The sequence below is a fragment of the Triticum aestivum genome, chromosome 3D (genome assembly GCF_018294505.1).
Source record: "Triticum aestivum cultivar Chinese Spring chromosome 3D, IWGSC CS RefSeq v2.1, whole genome shotgun sequence".
NCBI lineage: Eukaryota > Viridiplantae > Streptophyta > Magnoliopsida > Poales > Poaceae > Triticum > Triticum aestivum.
In genome coordinates this window covers 572,885,642-572,909,469 of record NC_057802.1, presented here as the reverse complement: position 1 = coordinate 572,909,469, position 23,828 = coordinate 572,885,642, and the positions used below count along the sequence as shown (strand labels likewise).

Here is a 23,828-nt window from a genome sequence, read left to right as displayed (position 1 = left end):
TAAGAGCTTGAAGCCATGGTGGGTGTTGGAGAGATGATTGCGAGTGCCGTGGTGAAGCAAGTCACTAGCAGGCTAATCAAAATCGCGGGGGACGAGATCGCTCTGCAGTGGAAGTTTAAAGGCGATGTGGATAAAATGGTGGAGAAAATGAAAGATCTCGAGGCTGTGATGCATGATGCTGACAATAAGGTGAGCCAAGGAGGAGATGTTGGAAAAGAAGTTGGGCGGTGGCTCCTGAAGTTAAAATCCGTTGCCTACGACGTTGAGGACCTGCTGGACGACTTGGATACTAAGAATAACGAAGCAAAGGTACGATCACTATCTTTTTTTTGGAACGAAGACGCTAGACACGTCCGGCTTTAAATTAATAAAGCTCTCAGGCACCAAGTTCAACAGGATATAACCCAGAAAAGCAGAAAACAAGTTCAGTCCAAGACGACGACGAAACAGAACAAAGGTTCCACGCGAAGGCAACATTACACCATCCAAATCATCCAACGCATAAGACCAATCTAACATGAAACATCCACCGAAGGCTCCAAAAGCATCATCGAGTCGTCGTGTCTTGTCTAGCCATCACCTGGATAGTCTTGATGCGCGCCATGGCCTCCGACATGCGCTCAGCATCGCGCTCCTTCCCCAGCGGAGTCCACGTCTGTAAGAAAAGATGGCATTTGAAGATCACATCCGCGGGGTGGTTAGGAATTTTTTTCTCAATCGTAATTTTATTGCGCGTCGTCCAAATAGCCCAGAGTAGCGCCCCTACGCAACGCCAAGCGATTCTACTACTGGTCCCTCTCGTGGTTTTGAGGATGGAAATCAAGTCGTTCCCCGAGGCTGGGTTCCAGTTCGAGTGGAAGGCTTCCCTAACTGCACTCCACGCGAACCTGGCTAGGTGGCATCTAAAAAAGACGTGGTTAGCATCTTTCACCTAGACCGCACACAGTGCAAGTACCGTCAGCTGGACCGTTACGTTTTGCCACATTATCCGACGTGAGCAGCCTATTCCTGAGCATTTGCCACATGAAGATTTTAATTTTCAAGGGCAGACCTGCCTTCCACAACCCCCTAGCTATATCAAGCGCTGTCCCTTCAGTAAGCTTGTTGTATAAGGATTTAACCGAGAATTTCTGGGACGCTGTCAAGCTCCATTCTACCAAATCTTCGCCCGGCCCTATACGGTTGTCACCAATTTGATGAACTAGGTCGTCCCATTCCTCCCGTTCGGCGTTGGAAAGGGCCCGCATGAAGTGGATCGCTGGAGGGTCAGTACGGGCTGCCTCTCCCACTAAGATGTTGATGTCAGTGGCGATCCGAAATAGATTGGGGTGACTTTGCCAAAGGGGAGAGGCTCCCAGCCAATGGTCCAGCCAAAAGCGAGTGGAGTGTCCATTTTGAATCTGGAATTTGGCCCCCATAGCAAAAGCTGGTCGGACCACTTGGATCCCTTTCCAAAACACGGAGCCGTTGGCCGAGGCACTGAAAGGATTCCCAGTTGGGAAATACTTGGCTTTTAGCAGCTGAGCCCAGAGACTCGTCTCGTTTTGGGCAAGCCGCCACCATCATTTGGACAGTAGGGCGACGTTCATTAATTTGGAGTTTAGGATCCCCAAACCTCCGAATTTTTTGGCCTACAAACAGCCGCCCACTTTACCAGGTGATATTTCCGCTTGATGCCAGTTCCTTCCCAAAAGAACCGGGATCGCGGTGTATCTAGCTTAGCGTGCACGCCATCAGCTAGTAAGAACATCCCCATAGTGAATGGGGGCAGGGAAGAGAGGCTCGAGTTAGTTAAAATGAGCCTTGCCGCAGAAGACATAAACCGCCCTCGCCACGGGCTTACCCTATTGGCCACCTTCCCATACAACGGCTCCCACTCTAAAATCGATAGTTTGCGATGGGATATAGGAAGCCCCAGATACTTTATTGGAAAGCTCCCAAGCTTGCAATTAAGTAGATTTGCGGCACGCCAGCTTTGATGGTCGTCCATCCCCATGGTGATGACCTCGCTTTTAAGAAAATTTATTTTGAGTCCGGAAAGGATCTCAAAGGCCAATAACAAAAGCTTAATCGAGGCGATACTATGGTCGTCGGGCTTAAACAAAAGCAAGGTATCGCCTGCATATTGTAAATGGGTCACACCACCCGGGATGAGGTGTGGAACGAGTCCCTTAACATGACCAGCCTCGCTGGCCTTGGACAGCATAGCTGCCAAAGCGTCTGCCACAAAGTTAAAGACAAGTGGGGAGATGGGATCACCCTGTCTTAACCCTTTCCTATTACGAAAAAACTTCCCCATTTCGCCATTGACAATAACCGAGGTGTTGCCACTCGAGATCAAATGCATGATCCGGTGCACGAAACCCGCCTCAAATCCCTTTTTGAGGAGGACTTCCCGCACGAACTCCCAGTTTACGCGGTCGTATGCTTTTTCAAAGTCGAGCTTGAGGATAACGCCCTGTCCACGTGTACGTTTTAACTCGTGGATTATCTCCATGAGCGCAATAGGCCCTTCAAGAATGTTTCTACCTTTTAGGAAAGTGGTCTGGCTCTTATGGATTACTCGTTGGGCAACCGGCGCTAACCTAGAGGCGAAGGCTTTGGCACATAGCTTGAAGGGAACATTTAGGAGCGTGATCGGACGGAACAACTTGATTGTATCCGCCCCTTGACCTTGGGGATCAAACAGATCGCCCCATAGTTAAGTCTCGAGAGGTCAACCGTACCGAGGGCGAAGCCTTTAATAATAGCTTGGAAAAGGTCTCTAAGGAAAGGCCAAAACTTTTTGAAGAACTCTACCGGCCAGCCATCCGGGCGTAGAGCCGTGTCGTTCTTCATGCCCGCTAGCGCTAGGTCAATCTCTTGTGGCGTAAAGGACAGCATGAGTGCGTCGTTTCTTGTTGAGACACCCTCTCCTCCGGGCCCCATAAGTCTTCCCTAAGACTTAAACCTTTCTCTTCGGCTGTTCCCAACAGCTCGACAAAGAAATCGTGTGCTTAACGATTTCAGATTGGGAAACCAGAGTCCCATGCTCCGACTGTAGTCTTAGGATGGTACTCTTGCGTTTACGGCCATTGGCGTACGCACTATCTTACCCCTATCCTGTGATCCAAGGGAAAATCTTTCTTCAATAATTAGTCTTGTCATTTTGGACAAGACTGATTTCTGACGTCCAAAACTCACAGCTGGAGCCCCGTGATTCCCCTTCGATTTCTCTTTGGGGTAGTCATCCTTATGTGTCTAAATATTTTATTAGAATTGTTTTTTGTTTGTACAACTCAGTGTTGTACTTGATTAAGCTTGTTTTAGAAAAAAAATCACCAGGGGGGAGAGTTTCCTCCACCTAATGATTAAGCTTGTTTGGTACGGTACTATGTAACTTTCTTTTTGAAATACTGTACTATGTTACTTGATGATCTGTTTCTGTGGTAGCGTCGCCACACTTCTCCTTTGCGTCAGACTCTCCCTCAGTGTAATCTGTTCGAGGATTTGGCTGCTGCTGTTGCACTTCTTTTTCTTCAGTTGTAAACTGTAATTACAGCTTGTATATCCCTGTTTTACCTTCACTTTTAACTAATGGGATTTTTATTTACAGCTCAAGGCATTCTTTTCCCGGGACAATCCAGCCTACCGGTGGATAACCAGACCCCACAATTTGCTGGATGTGAGGAAGAGAATAGAAGAAATAGAAAATGACAGCAGGGCGTTCAAACTGGTTCCTCAAGAGAAGGTAGAAAGGAGCAGAAAAAATGAGACTTTTGCACCCAGCAGCGATAGAGGCACGTCAACTGGAATGCAAGGGAGGAGTGCAGAAAAGGATAAATTAGTAAACCTGATATTGAGAAGTGAAGCTAATGTGGATATCTCTATCATTCCAATTGTGGGGCTTGGTGGTATAGGGAAGACAACATTGGCCCAATCAGTATTTGCAGACAAGAGGGTAGACATCTTCGACATCCGAGCCTGGGTTCATGTATCTGAAAAGTTTGATTTACTCCAAATTATGAGCGCCATCATCAAAAGCGTAGATGCCAATATCAACCTTGACAACATTACTTTGCAGTATCTACAGGATTGTCTTCAAGACAAACTTGCTGATAAAAAGTACCTGATTGTTTTGGATGATTTCTGGGAAGAAGGGGGAGATAACCTGGAAAAGCTGAAGCTGATGTTACAACATGGCTCCAGCGGTAGCAGGATTATAGTTACTACGCGTAACCAAACTGTAGTGAAAAAAATGAAGACTGGTGTTCTTGCACATAAAAGGCTGATTCTCCCTGTGCACGAGTCTGACCAAATCAATCTGGATTTTCTGTCAACCAATGACTGCTGGGAACTAATAAAGATAAGAGCATTTGAGCCTGATGATGACCCGACTCCCTTGAAACAAATTGGATATGAAATTGCAGGAAAATGTGGAGGTCTACCGCTCGTGGCAAATGCTTTTGGGCATGTAATGTCAGAGCACAAGTCCATCAAGGCATGGCAAGACATAAAAGTGAGGATGGTTAATTTGGGTTTGAGAAGCGAATGTCAAAATGACACATTAGAGTCCCTCAAGTTGAGCTATTACTATATGAAGCGGGAGTTCAAAATTTGTTTTGCATATTTGGCGGCATTTCCAAAGGGCTTCCTTATAGACACCAACCGTCTGATCCAGCAATGGAATGCTCTTGGATACATCCATTCAGAATATGATGGTGAAAGCTGCATCAACTACCTTCTTGGGATGTCTTTTCTTCAGATTTCTGGACATCCTACGGTTAGTTTTGTTGGCCACAGGCCCGCGTCGGACGTCGCTCCGGACGAGTACTTTCCGCCGGTGCACGTACGTACGCAGCAGCACGCACGCACGTTGGAAGCTAGCTAGATCAAGCTAGCTATCGGCCGGCTGTACAAGCACGTACACGTACATGCAAAGTCGCCGTTGGATCGTAAAGAGGCAATACGAGGCCGCAAGTTGATGGCTAATAGATGCGTGTCGCACCTATGTTTTGTATTACTTTGATCTGAGTTCAGTACAAGATTTACAGGGGATACTACAGTATATATAGGAGCTAAACCAAACAGCCTATAGCTAACTAGGATTAGGACTCCTACACGTACACGATGATTGACTCTAGTCCGAGCCGGACTTAGACAGCGTGGTTATTTCCAACAATCACCCCCCTAAACACGATGTCCTCACGTCACAGCTTGGACACCGATCCTTCGCCGTATCTTCACGAACTTCTGTCGTCCCAAAGATCTAGTTAGGATATCTGCAAGCTGGTCATCGGTGCAAACGTAGTTGACGTCAACTTTGCTTTCTTCCACGCACTCCCTTAGGTATCGATACCTTGTATCGATGTCCTTGCATCGACCATGATGCACCGGATTCTTCCACAGAGAGATTGTAGACTTGTCGTCAACGTTCAGCATCACTCGTTCCGGTTCCTTACCTGTGAGGTCACCGACTAGTCTTCCTAGGCAAACGCCTTGACACACCGCCGTAGCAGCTGCAACATACTCTACTTCATGAGATGATAATGCGACCACCTTCTGCTTTTGTGATAGCCAACTCATTATGCTTCCTCCCAAGAAATATGCCATGCCCGAGGTACTTTTACGGTCGTCCACATCTCCTGCCATATCGCTATCACTGTAGCCAAGTAGCTCCACCATCTCCTTCTTCTTCTCTCTCAAATAGACACAACCGAAATTTGTTGTCCCTTTGATGTACCTGAGTATATTTTCTACAGCTGCCCAATGTTCAGTCGTGGGTGCTTCCATGAAGCGACTCACCATGCCAACGGAGTAGGCCAAGTCTGGTCTTGTATTTGTGAGATACCTCAACCTTCGGACCACACTTCTATACTCCGTTGCATCAACCGCGGGTGCTTCACTCTTCTTGCTTAGTCTCAGACGAGGCTTCATCGGAACATGACTTGGATTGCAATCTTTCATGCCACAGCTTTCAAGTACCTTCTTTGCATATGCCTCCTGGCATATTATGATCCCCTCCGGCTTTTGCTGTATCTCGATCCCGAGGTAGTAACTCAAGAGCCCTAGATCAGTCATCTTGAATAGCTCCTCCATTTGTAGCTTGAAGTTTGCAATCACCTCATCGTCTGCTCCAGTAATCAATAGATCATCTACATAGATGCCCACTAGTAGACGATCACTTCCTTCGCCTCGCTTGTACAATGCATGCTCTAGTGGGGCTTTCTCAAACCCAAGAGAAATCAATGTACTGTCAAGCTTCGTATTCCATGCCCTAGGAGCTTGTCGTAGCCCATACAACCCCTTCTGTAGCTTCAATACCTTGTGTTCCTCTCCTTCTTGGATGTACCCCGGTGGTTGCTTCACATACAACTCTTCTTCTAACTCCCCAGTCAACAACGTGGAGTTCACATCCATGTGATGTAGAGTCCAAGATTCTTGAGCCGTGAGAGCTATAAGTAGCCTCACCGTGTCCATCCTTGTAAGTGGAGCGAACACTTCTTCGAAGTCCACACCTTGGTCTTGCACGTTTGACTTAGCCACGAGCCTTGCTTTGTGCTTCACCAAGTTCCCTTCGGCACCCTTCTTAACTTCGTACTCCCACTTGAGCTCTATGGCATTATGTCCGTTGGGAAGATCCGCGAGCTCCCATGTATCGTTGTCTCGGATCGAACCCAATTCGTCATCCATAGCACGACGCCAACACTCTTCCGTCTTTGCATCTTCAAAATTTTCCGGCTCCTCGATATACCAACGTCGTTGCTCTTTACTCTTCATCTTCACCGAATTAATTTGAAGCGCTTCCTCTGAAGAGATGTCCAAGGCGCGACTGCGTCGCTCCTGTGCTATCGGAGAAGACACAATTGCTTCTGAACTTGCCAAAGTTTCATTTTCTGGCGATTGGGGCACTCCCGAGCTGGTTGGACGTTCACCAGATGAAACAGCCATGAAATCTGGAGCACCTTCACGTGCATGCCCTTCTAGACTTCCTGACACGTGGCTTGGGACTTCTGGCTGTTCTGGCCTGCCAGTAGCCGGCCTGCCTGCTGGGCTCCCCGGCTGGGAGCTTGGTGCTGGGTCACGCCCAGCTTTCGGCCCGTCCGTGGGGCCACTGCCTCCAGTGCAGCTGGCTGAGCTGCATGGCACAGCGTGCACGCCTCGTAGGCCATGCTTGTCGCTTGTAGCGCCAGCACTGGACGCGCTCCTCGCGCTGCTCCTTGTGCTTCGAGGAGAGGCTGCAACTCCTGTTCCTGGGACGCCAGCTGATCCAGGTGCTGCCCTTGTGCTTCGAGGAGAGGCTGCAACTCCTGTTCCTGGGACGCCAGCTGATCCAGGTGAGGTCCCTGACGCGTCTCGCCGCGCGCCATCGTCTGGAGCATCGCTCTGTGTTGCCGAAGTTTCCGGTTGTTCTGGCAACACGTATTTGTTGTTTTCTTGCGTGACCACACTGTCACACATGGTGTCGTGGACTTCTGGCGCCACGTCATCGCCTGAATCTAGCGTGAACACACAGTCACGCCTTGTGTCATGGACTTCTGGCGCCACGTCTTCGCCGTTCTCGAGCGCGATCACATCGTCACGTCTTACGTCATGGTCTTCTGGCGCCACGACTTTGCCTGGATTTACTGACGTAATCACACTATCACGCCCTGGGTCATGGTCTTCTGGCGCCATAACTTCGCCTGGATTTACTGACGCAGATGCACTCACCGGACCCGTGTCCAGCTGACCAAGATCATCTGGATCCTCTTCGTCCACTAGCTCGCACATTAGCATCATATCCCCATCGTCTCCTTCCTCGGCCATGAGCGCCCGTTGCTTCGGTGCTTCCTCGCAGTTAGCCTTGAAGTGACCGAGGAGGCCACACTTATGACACCTCACTTCTCTGATGTCAAACTTCCTCCTCGGTGGTGCAGGCGCATCCTCGTCGTCCGAGTCGGCGAAGTTCTTTCTTGCCGAGCGCTGCTTCCCCTTCCCCTTCTTCTTGCCGCTGCTCGTAGATCGGCCTTGCTTTTCTTTCGACAGGGCGATCCATTGCGCCTTTGTAAGCATGAGGTGCTCACTCGCCTCCGCGTCGCCGAAACTGAGACGAGTTCTCTCGTCATGGGCCTTTAACCTTCCGACGAGATCCTCAACCGTGAGAGTCTTCAGGTCGAGACATTGCTCGATCGACGTGACAATCTGAATGTAGCGTGCCGGCGCGGCGCGCAAAAATCGTCGGACGATCGCAACTTCTTCTAGGGTTGAACCATAGTTGTGTATGCCATTGACGAGGGTCTTGAGACGGGCGGCAAACTGATCAACCGTCTCACTTTCATCCATCTTCAGGCACTCGTAGCTTCTCATCAGGGACTGAAGGTGTGCTTCCTTGACACGGTCATGACCCTGGTGCAGGATCTTGATGGTCTCCCATGCCTCCTTCGCCGAGTTCTTTCCGACGAGGTGTTGCAGCACATCCTTCGGCATGGCGGAGTAGATCGCTGTTAACGCCTGACGATCTTTCCGGTACTTCGCCGCGCCCTTTGCGTACTCGGCGCCGCCCGGGTCGACGGCTTCCCAGAACTCAGCTCCCTCCATCGCGACCTCCATGTTCATCGCCCATAGTGCGTAGTCCTCTCGATCCAGACGGGGGAATTGTGATCCCCCCACCATCGGCATCGGTGCTCCCGCTGCCGCCGTCACAATCTCCTTGCCCGTGGTCGACATGATCCTTCGATTGCTTCCCGAGAATCACGTCAATACCAAAGCTCTAGATACCAATTGTTGGCCACAGGCCCGCGTCGGACGTCGCTCCGGACGAGTACTTTCCGCCGGTGCACGTACGTACGCAGCAGCCGCTAGTTGCACTAGACGGCCGTGTGGTTTCGCCAAGGAGACGCACGCACGTTGGAAGCTAGCTAGATCAAGCTAGCTATCGGCCGGCTGTACAAGCACGTACACGTACATGCAAAGTCGCCGCTGGATCGTAAAGAGGCAATACGAGGCCGCAAGTTGATGGCTAATAGGTGCGTGTCGCACCTATGTTTTGTATTACTTTGATCTGAGTTCAGTACAAGATTTACAGGGGATACTACAGTATATATAGGAGCTAAACCAAACAGCCTATAGCTAACTAGGATTAGGACTCCTACACGTACACGATGATTGACTCTAGTCCGAGCCGGACTTAGACAGCGTGGTTATTTCCAACAGCACGTCTCAACGAAACTATCGAGAATTTTTGGCAGTTAGAATGGAGTTGCACTCTGTCGGGTTGCTTGCCATGGAAACTCAAGCGGGATAATAGTGTTCAGTCTCTAAGGGCAGAATGAGCCATGGAAAACCATCCCAATCATAACGCCCATCATTGAAGGAACTCCTTGCGTTCTGGAAGAGTCAAGTATGTGACGCATTCTTAAGGAAAGAGCCATACGGATATTTAATTTCAACTGTTGGTCAAGTTAGATTTAAACCAAATTTACTATCCATCCTAACAATTAAAATGAAAAATACATTATGTTATGATCTGAAAAATGAGTTTCTTCATCTTTTTACCCTCCAGTTGTGACGTTTTACTTCCAGTTATTCTTGTATAATCATTTACATGGAAATAGATAAGTGTTGTCTCAAAAACCGCTCCAATATCCAAAATGTTTACATAGTCGTCTGCACATGATTGTAGGTACTATATTGGTGTGAACATATGACTGAGTGATTGTTGGATACAGATTAATCACTTGGTAGCTATACATACTTAATCTATCCGACGAGTCATACTTAATCTATCCAATGAGTTTTTCCTTTATTGTACAGCACGTTTGATAGTAGTTACTTCTGCAGGATAATCTAAGTCCAGTGCATGCCAAGGCTTCTCAGAAGCTTATCATGCATGATTTGGTACATGATCTTGCCTTAGTAATTGCTGCTGATGAATTCCTTGTTCTCGATGCTCGTGGTACTGGGCCAAGGAGTTGGAAAAAGGAAATTCATTGCCGACATGCAGAGTTGATACAGTACCAGAATCAATCCAAGGTTTTTGATTGTCTGCCAAAAAAACTTAGATCCCTCCACATTAGAGATTTGCATGAATGGCAACTTCCTCCAAAGGCATTTTCTGGTTCCAAGTACATGCGTGTCTTGGACCTAGCATGTGCTGCACGGAAACTCTCTTAAGGGCAATCTGCGTCAAGCAAAATCATGCTGCCACATTCCATAGAAAAACTGAAGCTACTTAGGTACCTTGATGCCACGGGATTGCAAATTACTTCACTTTCTAAGTCTACGTCTACACTTCAGAATATGGAAACTCTGATTATGTCCAATTGCTCACTTGAAACCTTTCCTGACAATATCTGTAGCCTCCACAAACTTTGTTATCTGGACCTATCCGGTAATAGAAGCCTTGATAAGCTACCTACCTCATTGGGTAAGCTCTCTAAACTCTCTTTCCTCAACTTTTCTGGGTGTTCCGTCCTCCAAGTTTTGCCTAAATCCATCTGTGAGCTGGCATGTTTAGAACACCTAGATATATCAGATTGCTGTGTCATTCAAAATCTCCCTGATAAATTTGGTAGCCTTCTACAACTCATATTCCTAGACTTATCAGGGTGTTTCATGCTCCAAGAGTTGCCTGAATCCATCTGGCAGCTGACATGTTTACAACACCTAGATATGTCGGAGTGCCGTGCCATTCGAAAACTCCCTGATAAATTTGGTAGCCTTCTACAACTCATATTCCTAAACTTGTCAGGGTGTTTCATGCTCCAAGAGTTGCCGGAATCCATCTGCCAGCTGACATGTTTACAACACCTAGATATGTCAGAGTGTCGTGCCATTCAAAATCTCCCTTATAAATTTGGTAGCCTTCCAACACTCATATTCCTAAACATGTCAGGTTGTTCTAAGATAACCAAACTACCTGACAATCTTATACTTCAGTCTTTAGAGCATATGAACCTATCAAATTGCCATGAGCTAGAGAACCTGCCAAAAGATTTTGGCAACCTTCAAAGGCTTGAGTTCTTGAGCCTTTCTGATTGCTACAAGGTTTCATTGCTGCCAGAATCATTTTGCCAACTTAATCATCTAAAATTCTTAGATCTTTCAGACTGCCATGAGCTCATGGAACTCCCTGAATGTTTTAGTCACCTTGTTGAGCTTGACTCTTTGAACCTAACAAGTTGTTGCAAGTTGCAAGTACTGCCCGAGTCATTCTGCAAGTTGTCTAAGCTGCGGTACCTCAGTTTGTCTTATTGTATGAGGCTTGATAAGCTCCTACCCTCGTTCGGTGACCTTAAGCTTCAATCATTGGACATATCTTGTACAGAATCTCTCAATGCCTTGCCAGATAGCATTGATGAAATGACAAGTCTCACTCGATTTGAGGCCAGGCAAGGAGCTCCTGATGTGATCGCACGTGTTGAGGAAATTAAAAAGCATCTTATTATTTCAGGAGAAATAGAACATGTTGTACAACAGAGAGAAAATAAAGGATGCAGCAGTATAGTGGAACTTGCAGATTTAACTTGTTATGCGTTGGATGTTCAAGAGCTTCAGAATGTCAAGCATCCAGAAGACGCGGAGAGAGCAAAGTTGCGTGATAAATCAGATCTGAGGCAACTAACTCTTCGCTGGGGAACCAACGGAGGCCAGGGTAAATCTGTGTTGGAGAAGCTCACACCACTGGTAGAAAATGGGCCTTTAGTCCCGGTTCGCAAAAGCCTTTAGTCCCGGCTGTGCAACCGGGACTAAATATGCGCGACTAAAGACCCCCTCCTTAGTCGCGCCTCTTACGAACCGCGACTAAAGGCTTTAGTCCCGGTTCTCGTGGCTAACCGGGACTAAAGGCCCGTCCACGTGGGCGCCAGGGGTCCGTCGGGGCGGAGGACCTTTAGTCCCGGTTCTCGTGGCTAACCGGGACTAAAGGCCTCCTCCGCAGGTTTAGGGTTTTAGCCCCCCTAAACCTGGTTTCTTTTTAATTTGTAGTGTTTTATTTCTTTTATATTTTATTTTGTGTTTTGTTTTAATTTTGATGAAGTTTCAGTACACATATTCTACGCTACTATATACATGCATATGAAATTTCCAACAAGAAGAATTCAAGAGGAATATATAATATATATTCAATCTCGGGTGACCATATATAACTTCGAACAAGTTTCCATACACAATTAGGATGGATGACCATATACAACTTCGAACAAGTTTCAATCTCGGGTATGCATATAAATTTCTTCGTCCTCGGTATAGTGTTCTCCTTTAGGATTGATGACTTCCCTCATGAAAAATCCTGCTAATTCATCTTGAATTGGTCGGAAGCGAGCTTCTGGACTAAGCCTCCTCCGCAAGTTATCCGTCGCCTTCCGCACGCTATCCGATGCCTTCCGCTCAGAGGTGTGTCTCCGGATGTTCTCACAAACATAGTATCCACATAGATTGGTCCCCGGTGGCTGCTTATCCACATTAACTAACCTTCTAAAATCTAGCTCATGTTTGAATTCACCGACAATTTCTTCTGAGAACCGTCTCCAAACCCTACAGGGCAAAGAAAATTAAATGAACAAGGGAGTTATTAGTTACTTGATATTAGGAAATGAACGAAAGAGACCGATCGATATAGAGCTCAAATGATTGAAAATAATTACTTTTGCAGCATTTTTCTCATGTCGGCCCAACGCTTTGGATCCGAATCCATAGAGTCCATGATTAGAACTCTGGAGGTGTGAAGTTCAATATTTAGCAGAATCCAGTGGAACCTGCGGACACGTTACATGCACAGTCATGCATAACTCATCGATTAGACATACCATGCATGGAGTAAACAAAAGAGAATGGGCACAAGAGAGAAACACTCACCCAAAATGGTAAGGAAATAGAATATGACTTTTGAGTTGATGCTTTCTAAGAAACTTGTACAAGTCTTTCTCCACGTCTTCGGGGTGATTTTGTAACACATGTCCATTAACGATATGTGGGTCAATGAACCCAACATCATGGATGTTTCTTATTTTGCATTCCCAAATCTTCAATCTGCATAATAGCGTACGCAACAATATAGTTAGGACAATATATTTATATATATATATATATATATATATATATATATATATAGTGCAGGCAATGAAGAACGAGATGAGGTAGAAATAAATCACTTACAGAACGTAGCAACTCAGCATAGATTTGTCGAGGTCGCGCAGATTGAACAGCTGGAACAATTCACTCATATGAACTTGTACAGAGTACCGTTTGGTGTGATGCTCCTCTGTAACATCCGCATAAACATATTCTTTGTCGGCCCATGTTATGAATTGCTTGTACCAACGTAGCAGATTTCGCATTTGTGGTGGTAGACTCTTTTCCCGCGCAGGCTCGACGAGAGGCCCATTCCGCACATATTGTAATGCTATCTCACATACTGGCGCATCCTCAAGGCCTAAGAAGGCACGAAGAGTCAAACCCATCTCGGACGCTTGTTTCATGGCACTCGCTACAGTCAATCCAAGTGCTGCCGCAGCTGCTATGATCTCGGGGTCCTCTTCCGGACCGGCTTTCACTATGAGCGGGGGGATCGATTGTTTATTCTGCATCCCGAGCTGGTCAACTTGTTTCCCGCTTTTTTTACTTTCTTCTTTCTCCTCCTTCAATATTTTTGCTTGCCTACGAAGTTCATGTCCATAGTCGTCAGGCATATTCAGCTCGGCTTGGGACGGTGTCGTCAAAAAATCCTTAGCCCACTTCTTTTGCTTCTCAGTGAATACTTGCTTGGGCTCAGGCTCTTTTATCGCCTTCATATCCGCCTTCCATTTCTCATAATGAGCAGACGCGGCCAATTTGGTTTCAGCTTCACTAAGTTCCCAAGGCCTTGGGAGGAGAGGCTTCAGTGATGGCTCCGGTACCCTTGTGGTCTTAGGTACATAAGGGTCCGGGTTAATAGTCCAGGAGCGGGTTTCCTTGCTGTCCGCCTGCTTCTGCTTCTTCGCCGGAGGTGGATTGGGGGGCGTCGTACCCGCCGGAGGAGGATTGGGGGGGCGTCGTACCCGCCGGAGGTTGTGGATCGGGGGACGGCGTCGAATGGCGTGAAGGAGGTGTAGGTGAACCACCACCGCCGCCGCCACCACCACCACCACCACCACCATCGGAGGGGGGTGGACTTGTTAGCCTTGGCGCCTCGCCTGGAAACACTATGTACTTCTTTTTCCATAGAATGATCTGGCGCTTGACATCTCCAAGTCTTCTCTCCCCTTCGGGTGTAGCTTTGTCAATCTCCAGGTCCTCAAACCCTTGGACTATGTCTTCCACCGTGACACGAGCATGGCCATATGCAATGGGGTTGTTGTGGTGGAGTGCTCCAGGTGTACAGGGTAAAGCACTGCCGCTAGCTACCTTCGTGGAAACGTTCCCCACGGGATAATGCAGATCACATTCTTTCATCTCCTTTACATCATCCACGGGGTAGTGAGGCTCCGGTGCACGAATCTCGATCATCGGTGCACTAGCACCAGGCGGGGCATCCGTGGAAGCCACGCTGCTTCTCCGCTGCTGGCTTCCGCGATCCGCTTCATGATCTTCATGCGGCCCTGCAGCCGATTTTTCTTGTACTAGTTCATGCACGGTCTGCTTCAACTCATGGAGTTCCGATGCAAACTTCGCCATAAGATCTGCATCCCGATCCGTCTTTCTCTTACGGGTTCTGTAACAGTACGGGTCATTGTCCTGGAAAAACCCTACTTTCCACGGAACTTTGCCTTTGCCTCGTACACGTCCTCCGTGTTCATCATTCCCGAGGGCTGTTGTCAGTGCGTCTTTCTCTCTGTTGAACTTGATCAAGCCCTCTTGAGCTTGGGTCATTGCGTCAATAAGGGCTTGGGTGGGAGCAAACTTTTTCTTCCGGTGAACACACACCCCTGTCTCCGGGTCTAGCGATCCCCCATGCCCGTACCACCAGCTTTTGGCCCTTGGGTCCCATCCCTCTGTACCTAGAGGGATTCCTCGCACCCTCAGGTCCTCCTCCATCTTCTGCCACTTAGGCTCCGAAAGGCGGTATCCTCCTGGCCCCATAATATGATGGAACTTTTTCTTACTCGCATTATCCTTATTTTTTTTGATATTTCCTTGAAATGCTCCGATTGCTTTTGCCTCACAAATTCTGGCCAATCATCTTTCAGTTTCTCATGTTGTCCATTGAAATCCGGAGTCTTGCCCTTGTTGACATAGTCACGGGTTAAATTTTTCTTGGAAGTTCCGGAATGCTTCGCCCATCTTCTGAAGAGCGAACTCTTTAACTAGCCTCCTCCTCTCACGTCCACCCGGAACCTCGTTACCGAATTCATCGACTTTGTTGTATTCCGGAGGTAGAATGAAATGTTCCATAAGCTTTCTCCAGCAATCCTTTTTCGTTCTCTTGTCGACAAAACTGAAACCAAGACGTGCCTTCTTTGGCTCCTTCCATTCCTGGACGGTGATCGGGACGTTGTCTCTAACAACGACTCCGCATTGGTTGATAAACTTTGAGGTGTGCTGTAGGGGCTTGCCGGTTTCACTGACAAACTCAATGGCATATGTTTCTCCTGTTTTCATCGCCTTGGATTTGCCACGCTTTGTCGTACTCGATCCGGCCGAGGGCTAAAAAAAGAAAGAGAGTCGCGCGCGTTAATACATATGTATTCACATTTCAGTAAGTTTGTATCACGAGAGGCTCAATGTATATATATACCTCGCCGGAGGTGGTTGCTACTTGCAATTCGAGATCGTCGTTTGTTGACGGTTGACCTCCGTCGACAATGTCCGTCCCTTCACCTTCTTGATCATCGACAATGTCTGTTCCACCGTCAAGGTTCAGAAAAGAAGAGACTACATCCTCTTCTTGCTCATATTCTGAGCCCGGCACATAAGGAATTTCGTTGTTGATGATGCCCATTAAATAATGTTCAGCCTCCGGATCCCTAAGCGGCTCGGCTCTATCGTCCGCCATATGTCACTCCTGCATGTAGTAAAAATTCTTTAAGTATAAAGGAATTAAAAAATAAGATTAAGGGGACATAGAGGAGGAGGAATTAAAAAATAAAATTATTTAGCACTAATTTGCATAGAAGTTTTTGTTTAGCGCTGCCAAGTATTTTGTTTTTCCTTTTCTTTTCTCTTTTCTTTTTCCTTTTCTTATTTTGTTTTTCCTTTTCTTCTTCCTTTTCTTCTTCCTTTTCTTATTTTGTTTTTCTAGGTTTCATTGGTTTCTTTGTTTCTTCTCGATTTCTTGATTCATTCCTTGTGTTTTGTTTTGTTTCTTTGTTTTTCTTTTGTTTTGTTTTGTTTTGTTTTTGTTTTTTTCTTTTGTTTTCTTTTGTTTTCTTTGTTTTTCTTTTGTTTTCTTTGTTTTCTTTTGTTTTTCTTTTGTTTTTCTTTTGTTTTTGTTTTGTTTTCTTTGTTTTTCTTTTGTTTTTCTTTGTTTTGTTTTCTTTGTTTTTCTTTTGTTTTTCTTTTGTTTTTGTTTTGTTTTCTTTGTTTTTCTTTTGTTTTATTTTGTTTTGTTTTGTTTTGTTTTGTTTTCTTTGTTTTCTTTTGTTTTTCTTTGTCTTCTTTTGTTTTGTTTTGTTTTCTTTGTTTTTCTTTTGTTTTTCTTTGTTTTTCTTTGTTTTGTTTTCTTTGTTTTTCTTTTGTTTTTCTTTGTTTTCTTCTGTTTTTCGTTTGTTTTTGTTTTGTTTTCTTTGTTTTTCTTTTGTTTTGTTTTGTTTTTGTTTTGTTTTCTTTTGTTTTGTTTTCTTTGTTTTTCTTTGTTTTTCTTTGTTTTGTTTTCTTTGTTTTTCTTTGTTTTTCTTTGTTTTCTTTTGTTTTTCTTTTGTTTTTGTTTTGTTTCTTGTTTTTTTTCTTTGTTTTCTTTGTTTTTCTTTTCTTTTGTTTTTTCCTTCGTTTGTGGCGGCGGCGGCGGGAGGCGGAGGACGGCAGGCGGCGGCGGGAGGCGGAGGACGGTAGGCGGCGGCGGGAGGCGGAGGACGGCAGGCAGGCGGCGGCGGGTGGCGGGCAGGGCAGGGGCAGGGGCGGCGGGCGGCGGGCAGGGGCAGCGCGTCGGGCGGCGGGCAGGGGCACGGCAGGGGCGGCAGCGAGGCGCAGGGGCAGGGCGGGGGCGGCGGCGGAGCTCACTAGGGTAGGGCAGGGGCGGCAGCGAGGCCAGGGGCAGGGCAGGGGCGGCGGCGGAGCTCACTGGGGCAGGGGCGGCGGCGCGCAGGGCAGGGGAAGTGGGGAGCGGCGGAGCTCACTGGGGCAGGGGCGGCGGCGTCGGGGCAGCGCGTCGGCGTCGATCGGCGTCGGGGCAGCAGCTTGGCGGCGTCGGCGTCGATCGGCGTCGGGGCAGGGCTTCGGCGTCGAGAGGAGAATGGAAGGTGGCGGAAAACGCAAAGTGCTGTATATATAGACAGGGCCTTTAGTCCCGGTTGGGGACGCCAACCGCGACTAAAGGTACCTTTAGTCCCGGTTGGGGACACCAACCGCGACTAAAGGGTACCTTTAGTCGCGGTTGGTCTCCCCAACCGGGACTAAAGGTTCTTTCGCGCCGCTTTCGTTCCCGCGCGGAAAGAGCCTTTAGTCGCGGTTCGTGTCACGAACCGCTACTAAAGGTCCTTTTTTATATACTTTTCAGAAAATAGAAATAATATATCAAAAAATCCAGAAAAATAAAACTAATTCATTTTAAAATCTTAAAAATAGAAATAATAGATCAAAAAATTCAGAAAAATAAAACTAATTCATTTTAAAATCTTAAAAATAGAAATAATATATCAAAAAATCCAGAAAAATAAAACTAATTCATTTTAAAATCTTAAAAATAGAAATAATATATCAAAAAATTCAGAAAAATAAAACTAATTCATTTTAAATTCTTAAAAATAGAAATAATATATCAAAAAATCCAGAAAAATAAAACTAATTCATTTTAAAATCTTAAAAATAGAAATAATATATCAAAAAATTCAGAAAAATAAAACTAATTCATTTTAAAATCTTAAAAATAGAAATAATATATAAAAAAACCAGAAAAATAAAACTAATTCAGTTTAAAATCTTAAAAATAGAAATAATATATCAAAAAATTCAGAAAAATAAAAATAATTCATTTTAAATTCTTAAAAATAGAAATAATATATCAAAAAATTCAATAAAATTAAACTAATTCATTTTAAAATCTTAAAAATAGAAATAATATATCAGAAAATCCAGAAAAATAGAACTAATTCATTTTAAAATCTTAAAAATAGAAATAATATATCAAAAAATTCAATAAAATAAAACTAATTCATTTTAAAATCTTAAAAATAGAAATAATATATCAAATACAAATCATCCGGATTCGCCATCGTACGTTTTAATTCACATGATCCATTCAACAAAGTTTGGTACAATAAATTATTACACATCAATTCTTCCCTTGTGTCCCTGCTTGCTTACGATTGTGCCGTATCCATGGAGCATCCTCATCATTTAACTTAATGCTTGGGTCAGTGTTCACTTTGAAGGGCGGAATTTCACCAAACATATTATAATCTTCTGACATGTCTGTCTTGTCCTCCACTCCCACGATGTTTCTTTTCCCTGAAAGAACAATGTGGCGCTTTGGATCATCGCATGATGTACTGATCGTTTTCTTATCTTTCCGTTTCCTCGGTTTGCTACTCATGTCCTTCAAATAAAAAACCTGAGCGACATCTTTGGCAAGGACGAATGGTTCGTCAAGGTAACCAAGATTGTTGAAATCCACCATTGTCATTCCGTATTGCTTGTCCACCTTTACCCCACCTCCTGTTAGCTTGAACCATTTGCACCGGAACAAAGGGACCTTAAAGGAGGGTCCATAGTCAAGTTCCCATATCTCCTCTATGTAACCATAATATGTGACCTTTCGCCCATTCTCGGTTGCTGCATCAAAGCGGACACCACTGTTTTGGTTGGTGCTCTTTTTATCTTGGGCGATGGTGTAAAATGTATTCCCATTTATCTCGTACCCCTGGAAAATCGTTATAGTCGAAGATGGTTTCTTGGCCAACATGTATAGCTGATCTCCAACATCATTGTCATTCATTAAATGTTTTCGCAACCAACTGCCGAAAGTCTCCATGTGGGCCTTTCTAATCCAGGATTCAGGCTTCCCCGGGTTGTCCGAGCGTAAAATATTCTTGTGTTGCTCGAAGTACGGAGCCACCAAGCTGGAATTTTGCAGAACTGTCTGGTGTGCTTCAGTCATAGAATGACCGTCCATACATATCGTGGATTTCCTTCCGATCTTGCCTTTTCCACTTAGTCTCCCCTCGTGCCGCGATTGAGGAATACCAATCGGCTTAAGGTCAGGAACATAGTCAATACAGAACTCAATTACCTCCTCATTTCCATAGCCCTTGACGATGCTTCCTTCTGGCCTAGCACGGTTACGAACATATTTCTTTAATACTCCCATGAACCTCTCAAAGGGGAACATATTGTGTAGAAATACAGGATCGAGAATGGAAATCTCTTCGACTAGGTGGAGCAGGAGGTGCGTCATAATATCGAAGAAGGATGGTGGGAACACCAACTCGAAACTGACAAGGCATTGGACCACATCGTTCTGTAACCGTGGTAGATCTTCTGGATTGATTACCTTCTGAGAGATTGCATTGAGGAATGCACATAGCTTCACAATGGCTACTCGAACATTTTCCGGTAGGAGCCCCCTCAAAGCAATCGGAAGCAATTGTGTCATAATCACGTGGCAGTCGTGAGACTTCAGGTTTTGGAACTTTTTCTCCGCCATGTTTATTATTCCCTTTATATTCGACGAGAAGCCAGACGGGACCTTCATACTGCTCAGGCATTCAAAAAAAATGACCTTCTCTTCTTTGGTAAGAGCGTAGCTGGCACGACCTTGAAACCATTCCGGATGCCGGTCATCTGGGTCTTTCAAAAGTTGCTGGTCCTGCCGTGCTTCCTTTGTATCATTTGTCTTCCCATACACGCCCAAGAAGCTTAGCAGGTTCACGCAAATATTCTTCGTAACATGCATCACGTCGATTGCAGAGCGGACATCTAGGACTTTTCAATATTCTAGCTCCCAAAATATAGATTTCTTCTTCCACATGGGTGCGTGCCCGTCAACTCCCCGCGGAACTGATTGTCCGCCAGGACCCTTTCCAAAGATGACTTTCAAATCCTTGACCATATCAAATATCTCAGCACCAGTACGTTCCGCAGGCTTCGGCCGGTGATCTGCCTTGCCGTTGAAATGCTTGCCTTTTTTTCTTACGTTATGATTTCGGGGAAGAAATCGACGATGACCCAGGTACACGTTCTTCTTACAATTAACCAAACGTACACTTTCAGTCTCATGTAAGCAGTGCGTGCATGCATTGTATCACTTATTTGTCTGTCCCGAAAGGTTACTGAGAGCAGGCCAATCGTTGATGGTTACAAAAAGCAACGCTCGTAGGTCAAATTCCTCTCCTTTGTGCTCATCCCAGACACGTACACCAGGTCTGGCCCACAACTGTAAAAGTTCATCAACTAATGGCCTTAGGTACACATCGATGTCGTTCCCGGGTTGCTTTGGACCTTGGATGAGCACTGGCATCATAATGAACTTCCGCTTCATGCACAACCAAGGAGGAAGGTTGTAGATGCATAGAGCCACGGGCCAGGTGCTATGGCTGGAGCTCTGCTCGCCAAAAGGATTCATGCCATCAATACTTAGACCAAATCTTATGTTCCTTGCGTCAGCTGCAAAATCTTTGAACACTCTGTCGATCTTTCTCCATTGCGTTCCATCAGCGGTGTGTCTCAACTCCCCGTCGGACTTACGGTCCTCTTTGTGCCATCGCAACGACTTGGCATGCTTTTTGTTCCTGAACAGACGTTTCAACCGTGGTATTATAGGAGCATACCACATCACCTTGGCGGGAACCCTCTTCCTGGGTTTCTCGCCCTCAACATCGTCACCAGGGTCATCGCCTCTGATCTTATAACGCAATGCAGTGCATACAGGGCATTCATTCAAATTCTCGTATACACCGCGGTAGAGGATGCAGTCGTTAATGCATGCATGTATCTTCAGAACCTCTAAACCTAGAGGGCAGACAACCTTCTTTGCTTCGTACGTACTGGCGGGCAACTCGTTATTCTTCGGAAACATATTCTTCAACATTTTCAGCAAATTTTCAAATGATGAGTCACCTACACCTTCCTGTGCCTTCCATTTTAGCAAATCCAGTGTGCAGCCCAGCTTTTTCAGACTATTATCGCATCCTGGATACAACGACTTTTTGTGATCCTCTAACATGCGATCCAAATTCTCCCTATCCTTGTCAGTTTCGCAGCGTCTCCGTGCATCAGCAATGGTCCGACCAAGATCATCAGCGGGCTCATCATGTGCCTCTTCTTCACCTTCACCTAACCCTTCCCCACCTTCAGCATCATCCTCCATGAAAGTATCACCGAAATGATCATGATAGTTGTCATCGATATCATCCCCTTCTTCATCTTCTTCCATTCTAACCCCTCTTTCTCCATGCTTGGTCCAACAATTATAGCTTCGCATGAAACCGTGCCGAAGCAGGTGCATGTGAACATCTCTTGAGGAGGAGTAACCCTTCTGATTCTTACAGACAGCACATGGACAGATAATAAAACCTTGCTGCTTGTTCGCATTTGCCACTACGAGGAAATCTTTCAAACCCGTAGTGAACTCGCCGGAGAGTCGGGGACCGTACATCCATTGCCGATTCATCTGCATTATTATTATATAAAGTATATAATTAACCATCATGCATTTGTTAAACTAACTAGCTAGAAATAATACAAATTAAACAATGAACTACACACATGCATATTTTATCAATGACACATGAAAGGTTCAAGTTGCTAACCGCGATCGCGGAGGAAAAATAAATGAGAAAGCTCAAGTGTGGCTCGGACACTTCATATCATGTTTGTTTCAGGCTCTCGGGCATTTCATCAAACACCTTGTGTGCATAGGAGGAACCAAAAGCAAACCCACCACCCCCTTCTGAATATTATGAAGTGAGCTGAGTGAAGTGAAGTGAGCTGAGTCCTATATATAGGGATGGGCCTTTAGTCCCGGTTGGCCTAGCCAACCGCGACTAAAGGCCTTGGGGACCTTTAGTCCCGGTTGGCCAGGCCAACCGGGACTAAAGCCCCTCCCGTCCGCCAGCTGTCGACCCAGCGCGCTGGGCCCAGATAGTTGGTCGCGGGTCTCCTCCCGAACCGTGACTAAAGACCCCTTTTGTCGCGGTTCGATTATTTTGGGGACTAATGGGGGCGTATGGAAGCCTCTTTTTCTACTAGTGCACCTCCCCGGACTCTTGATTATTTTCGTATAAAGGGGTATATGAGCAAGGATTTCCCTAAATGGATATGTGACATCTCTTCCTACCTCCCTTCTCTGACCTACCTCAGCCTTTGTGATTTAGGATCATGTGATACTCTTCCTCCATTTGGGCAGCTGCCAAATTTAAGAAGCATATGTACGCAGAAAATGCCCAACATCAGGAAAATAGGCAATGAATTCTTTGGGCAGGGCAGACCCTGTGTAAAATTAAGATCGATAATGTTGGAGTTGATGGAGAATTTAACTGAATTGTGGACAACAAGGTCTGGTGAAGAAAATGAAGAGTTCTTAATTCCTAATTTGCACTCTTTGTGTGTGTCGAACTGCCCAAAATTGAAGTTTCTGCCATATCCGCCAAGAAGTATGATTTGGTACTTGGAAAACACTGATGAGATTATTGCAGAAGGAGGATTTGGGAAGCTTTCATCTTCTGCACTTCCTTTTGATATGGTAATAAATAACTGCAGTTTTTCTCCAGACAATTGGGATAGGCTTCATCACTTCCCCACCCTTGAAGTATTTCAAGTTGAGTCCAGCAACGTCTTGAGGGCATTGCCAGATGTCATTAGATGCTTCACCTCTCTGAAAAGCCTAACTTTGAATTCATTGAAGGAATTGGAGTCACTACCGAAATGGTTGGGGTGCTTCATTTCCCTGCAACGTGTTGTCATCAAGGATTGTCCCAAGCTAACATCTTTACCATAAAGCATGAAGAACCTTACTGCTCTGAAACTGCTACAGCTGTGGGGGTGCAAAGGCTGGGAAATATTGCCGGAATGGATAGGGCTGCTCACTTCCCTACAAGATTTTGAAATCATTGATTGTCCCAACCTGACAACTTTGCCAGAAAGCCTAGGACAGATAGTTTCCCTGCAAAAATTTCACATCATCGATTGCCCCAACCTGACTTCTTTGCCTGAAAGCATGAAGAAGCTTACCGCTCTCAGAGTCCTATGTTTGAAGGAGTGCCAACGCCTACATGTACTGCCAGAATGGATACAAGAACTCATTTCCTTAGAAGAATTAATCATCATGGATTGCCCCAACCTGACGTCTTTGCCTGAAAGCATACAACACCTTACAGCCTTAAAGGAACTCTACATTTGGGGCTGTCCTATTCTGATCGAGAGGTGCCATGGGGAAGATGCTGGCCTTGTTTCTCACATCCAAAAAGTCACGTTACATTATGAACCAGAAGAATGAGAGGTATGAAACTCCCAAAAGTAAATATTCGTTCCTCTTAGTTATGTCTTTATTTGCACATGCTTTTGCAATATTCGTGATGACCTGTTGGTGTCTATTCATACTTCCTTTGTGTGCTCTGTCGCATTATACTGTATGAGTTATGCTTTATCACCGAGTAGATATCTTATTACCACGATATTCTCTAATATGGACCAATGGATTCTCTTTTTACTTTTTTTTTACGTGGATACTTTTAACTTAACGTTTGATGCAGAGCTGGGGTCGACTTGTGAAGGCGCGAGAGCTAAAGCAAATAAACAGA

The 23,828-nt window shown here is 45.7% G+C and overlaps 1 protein-coding gene and 1 pseudogene across 1 annotated transcript; one reads left to right on the top strand and one right to left on the bottom strand.

Moving 5' to 3' along the window:
- On the top strand, positions 1–23,524 carry LOC123076552 (putative disease resistance protein RGA1; annotated as a pseudogene).
- On the bottom strand, positions 5,152–6,268 carry LOC123080589 (uncharacterized mitochondrial protein AtMg00810-like). The gene has a single exon (XM_044503526.1). It carries the CDS (start codon positions 6,076–6,078, stop codon positions 5,185–5,187), a length of 894 nt encoding a protein of 297 aa, XP_044359461.1. The 5' UTR covers positions 6,079–6,268; the 3' UTR covers positions 5,152–5,184.
- Positions 23,525–23,828: the final 304 nt, after the last annotated feature.

What these genes read in the sequence shown, in the direction of transcription:
- LOC123080589 (XM_044503526.1), bottom strand. Translation starts at nt 6,078, where the DNA reads ATGGAGGAGCTATTCAAGATGACTGATCTAGGGCTCTTGAGTTACTAC.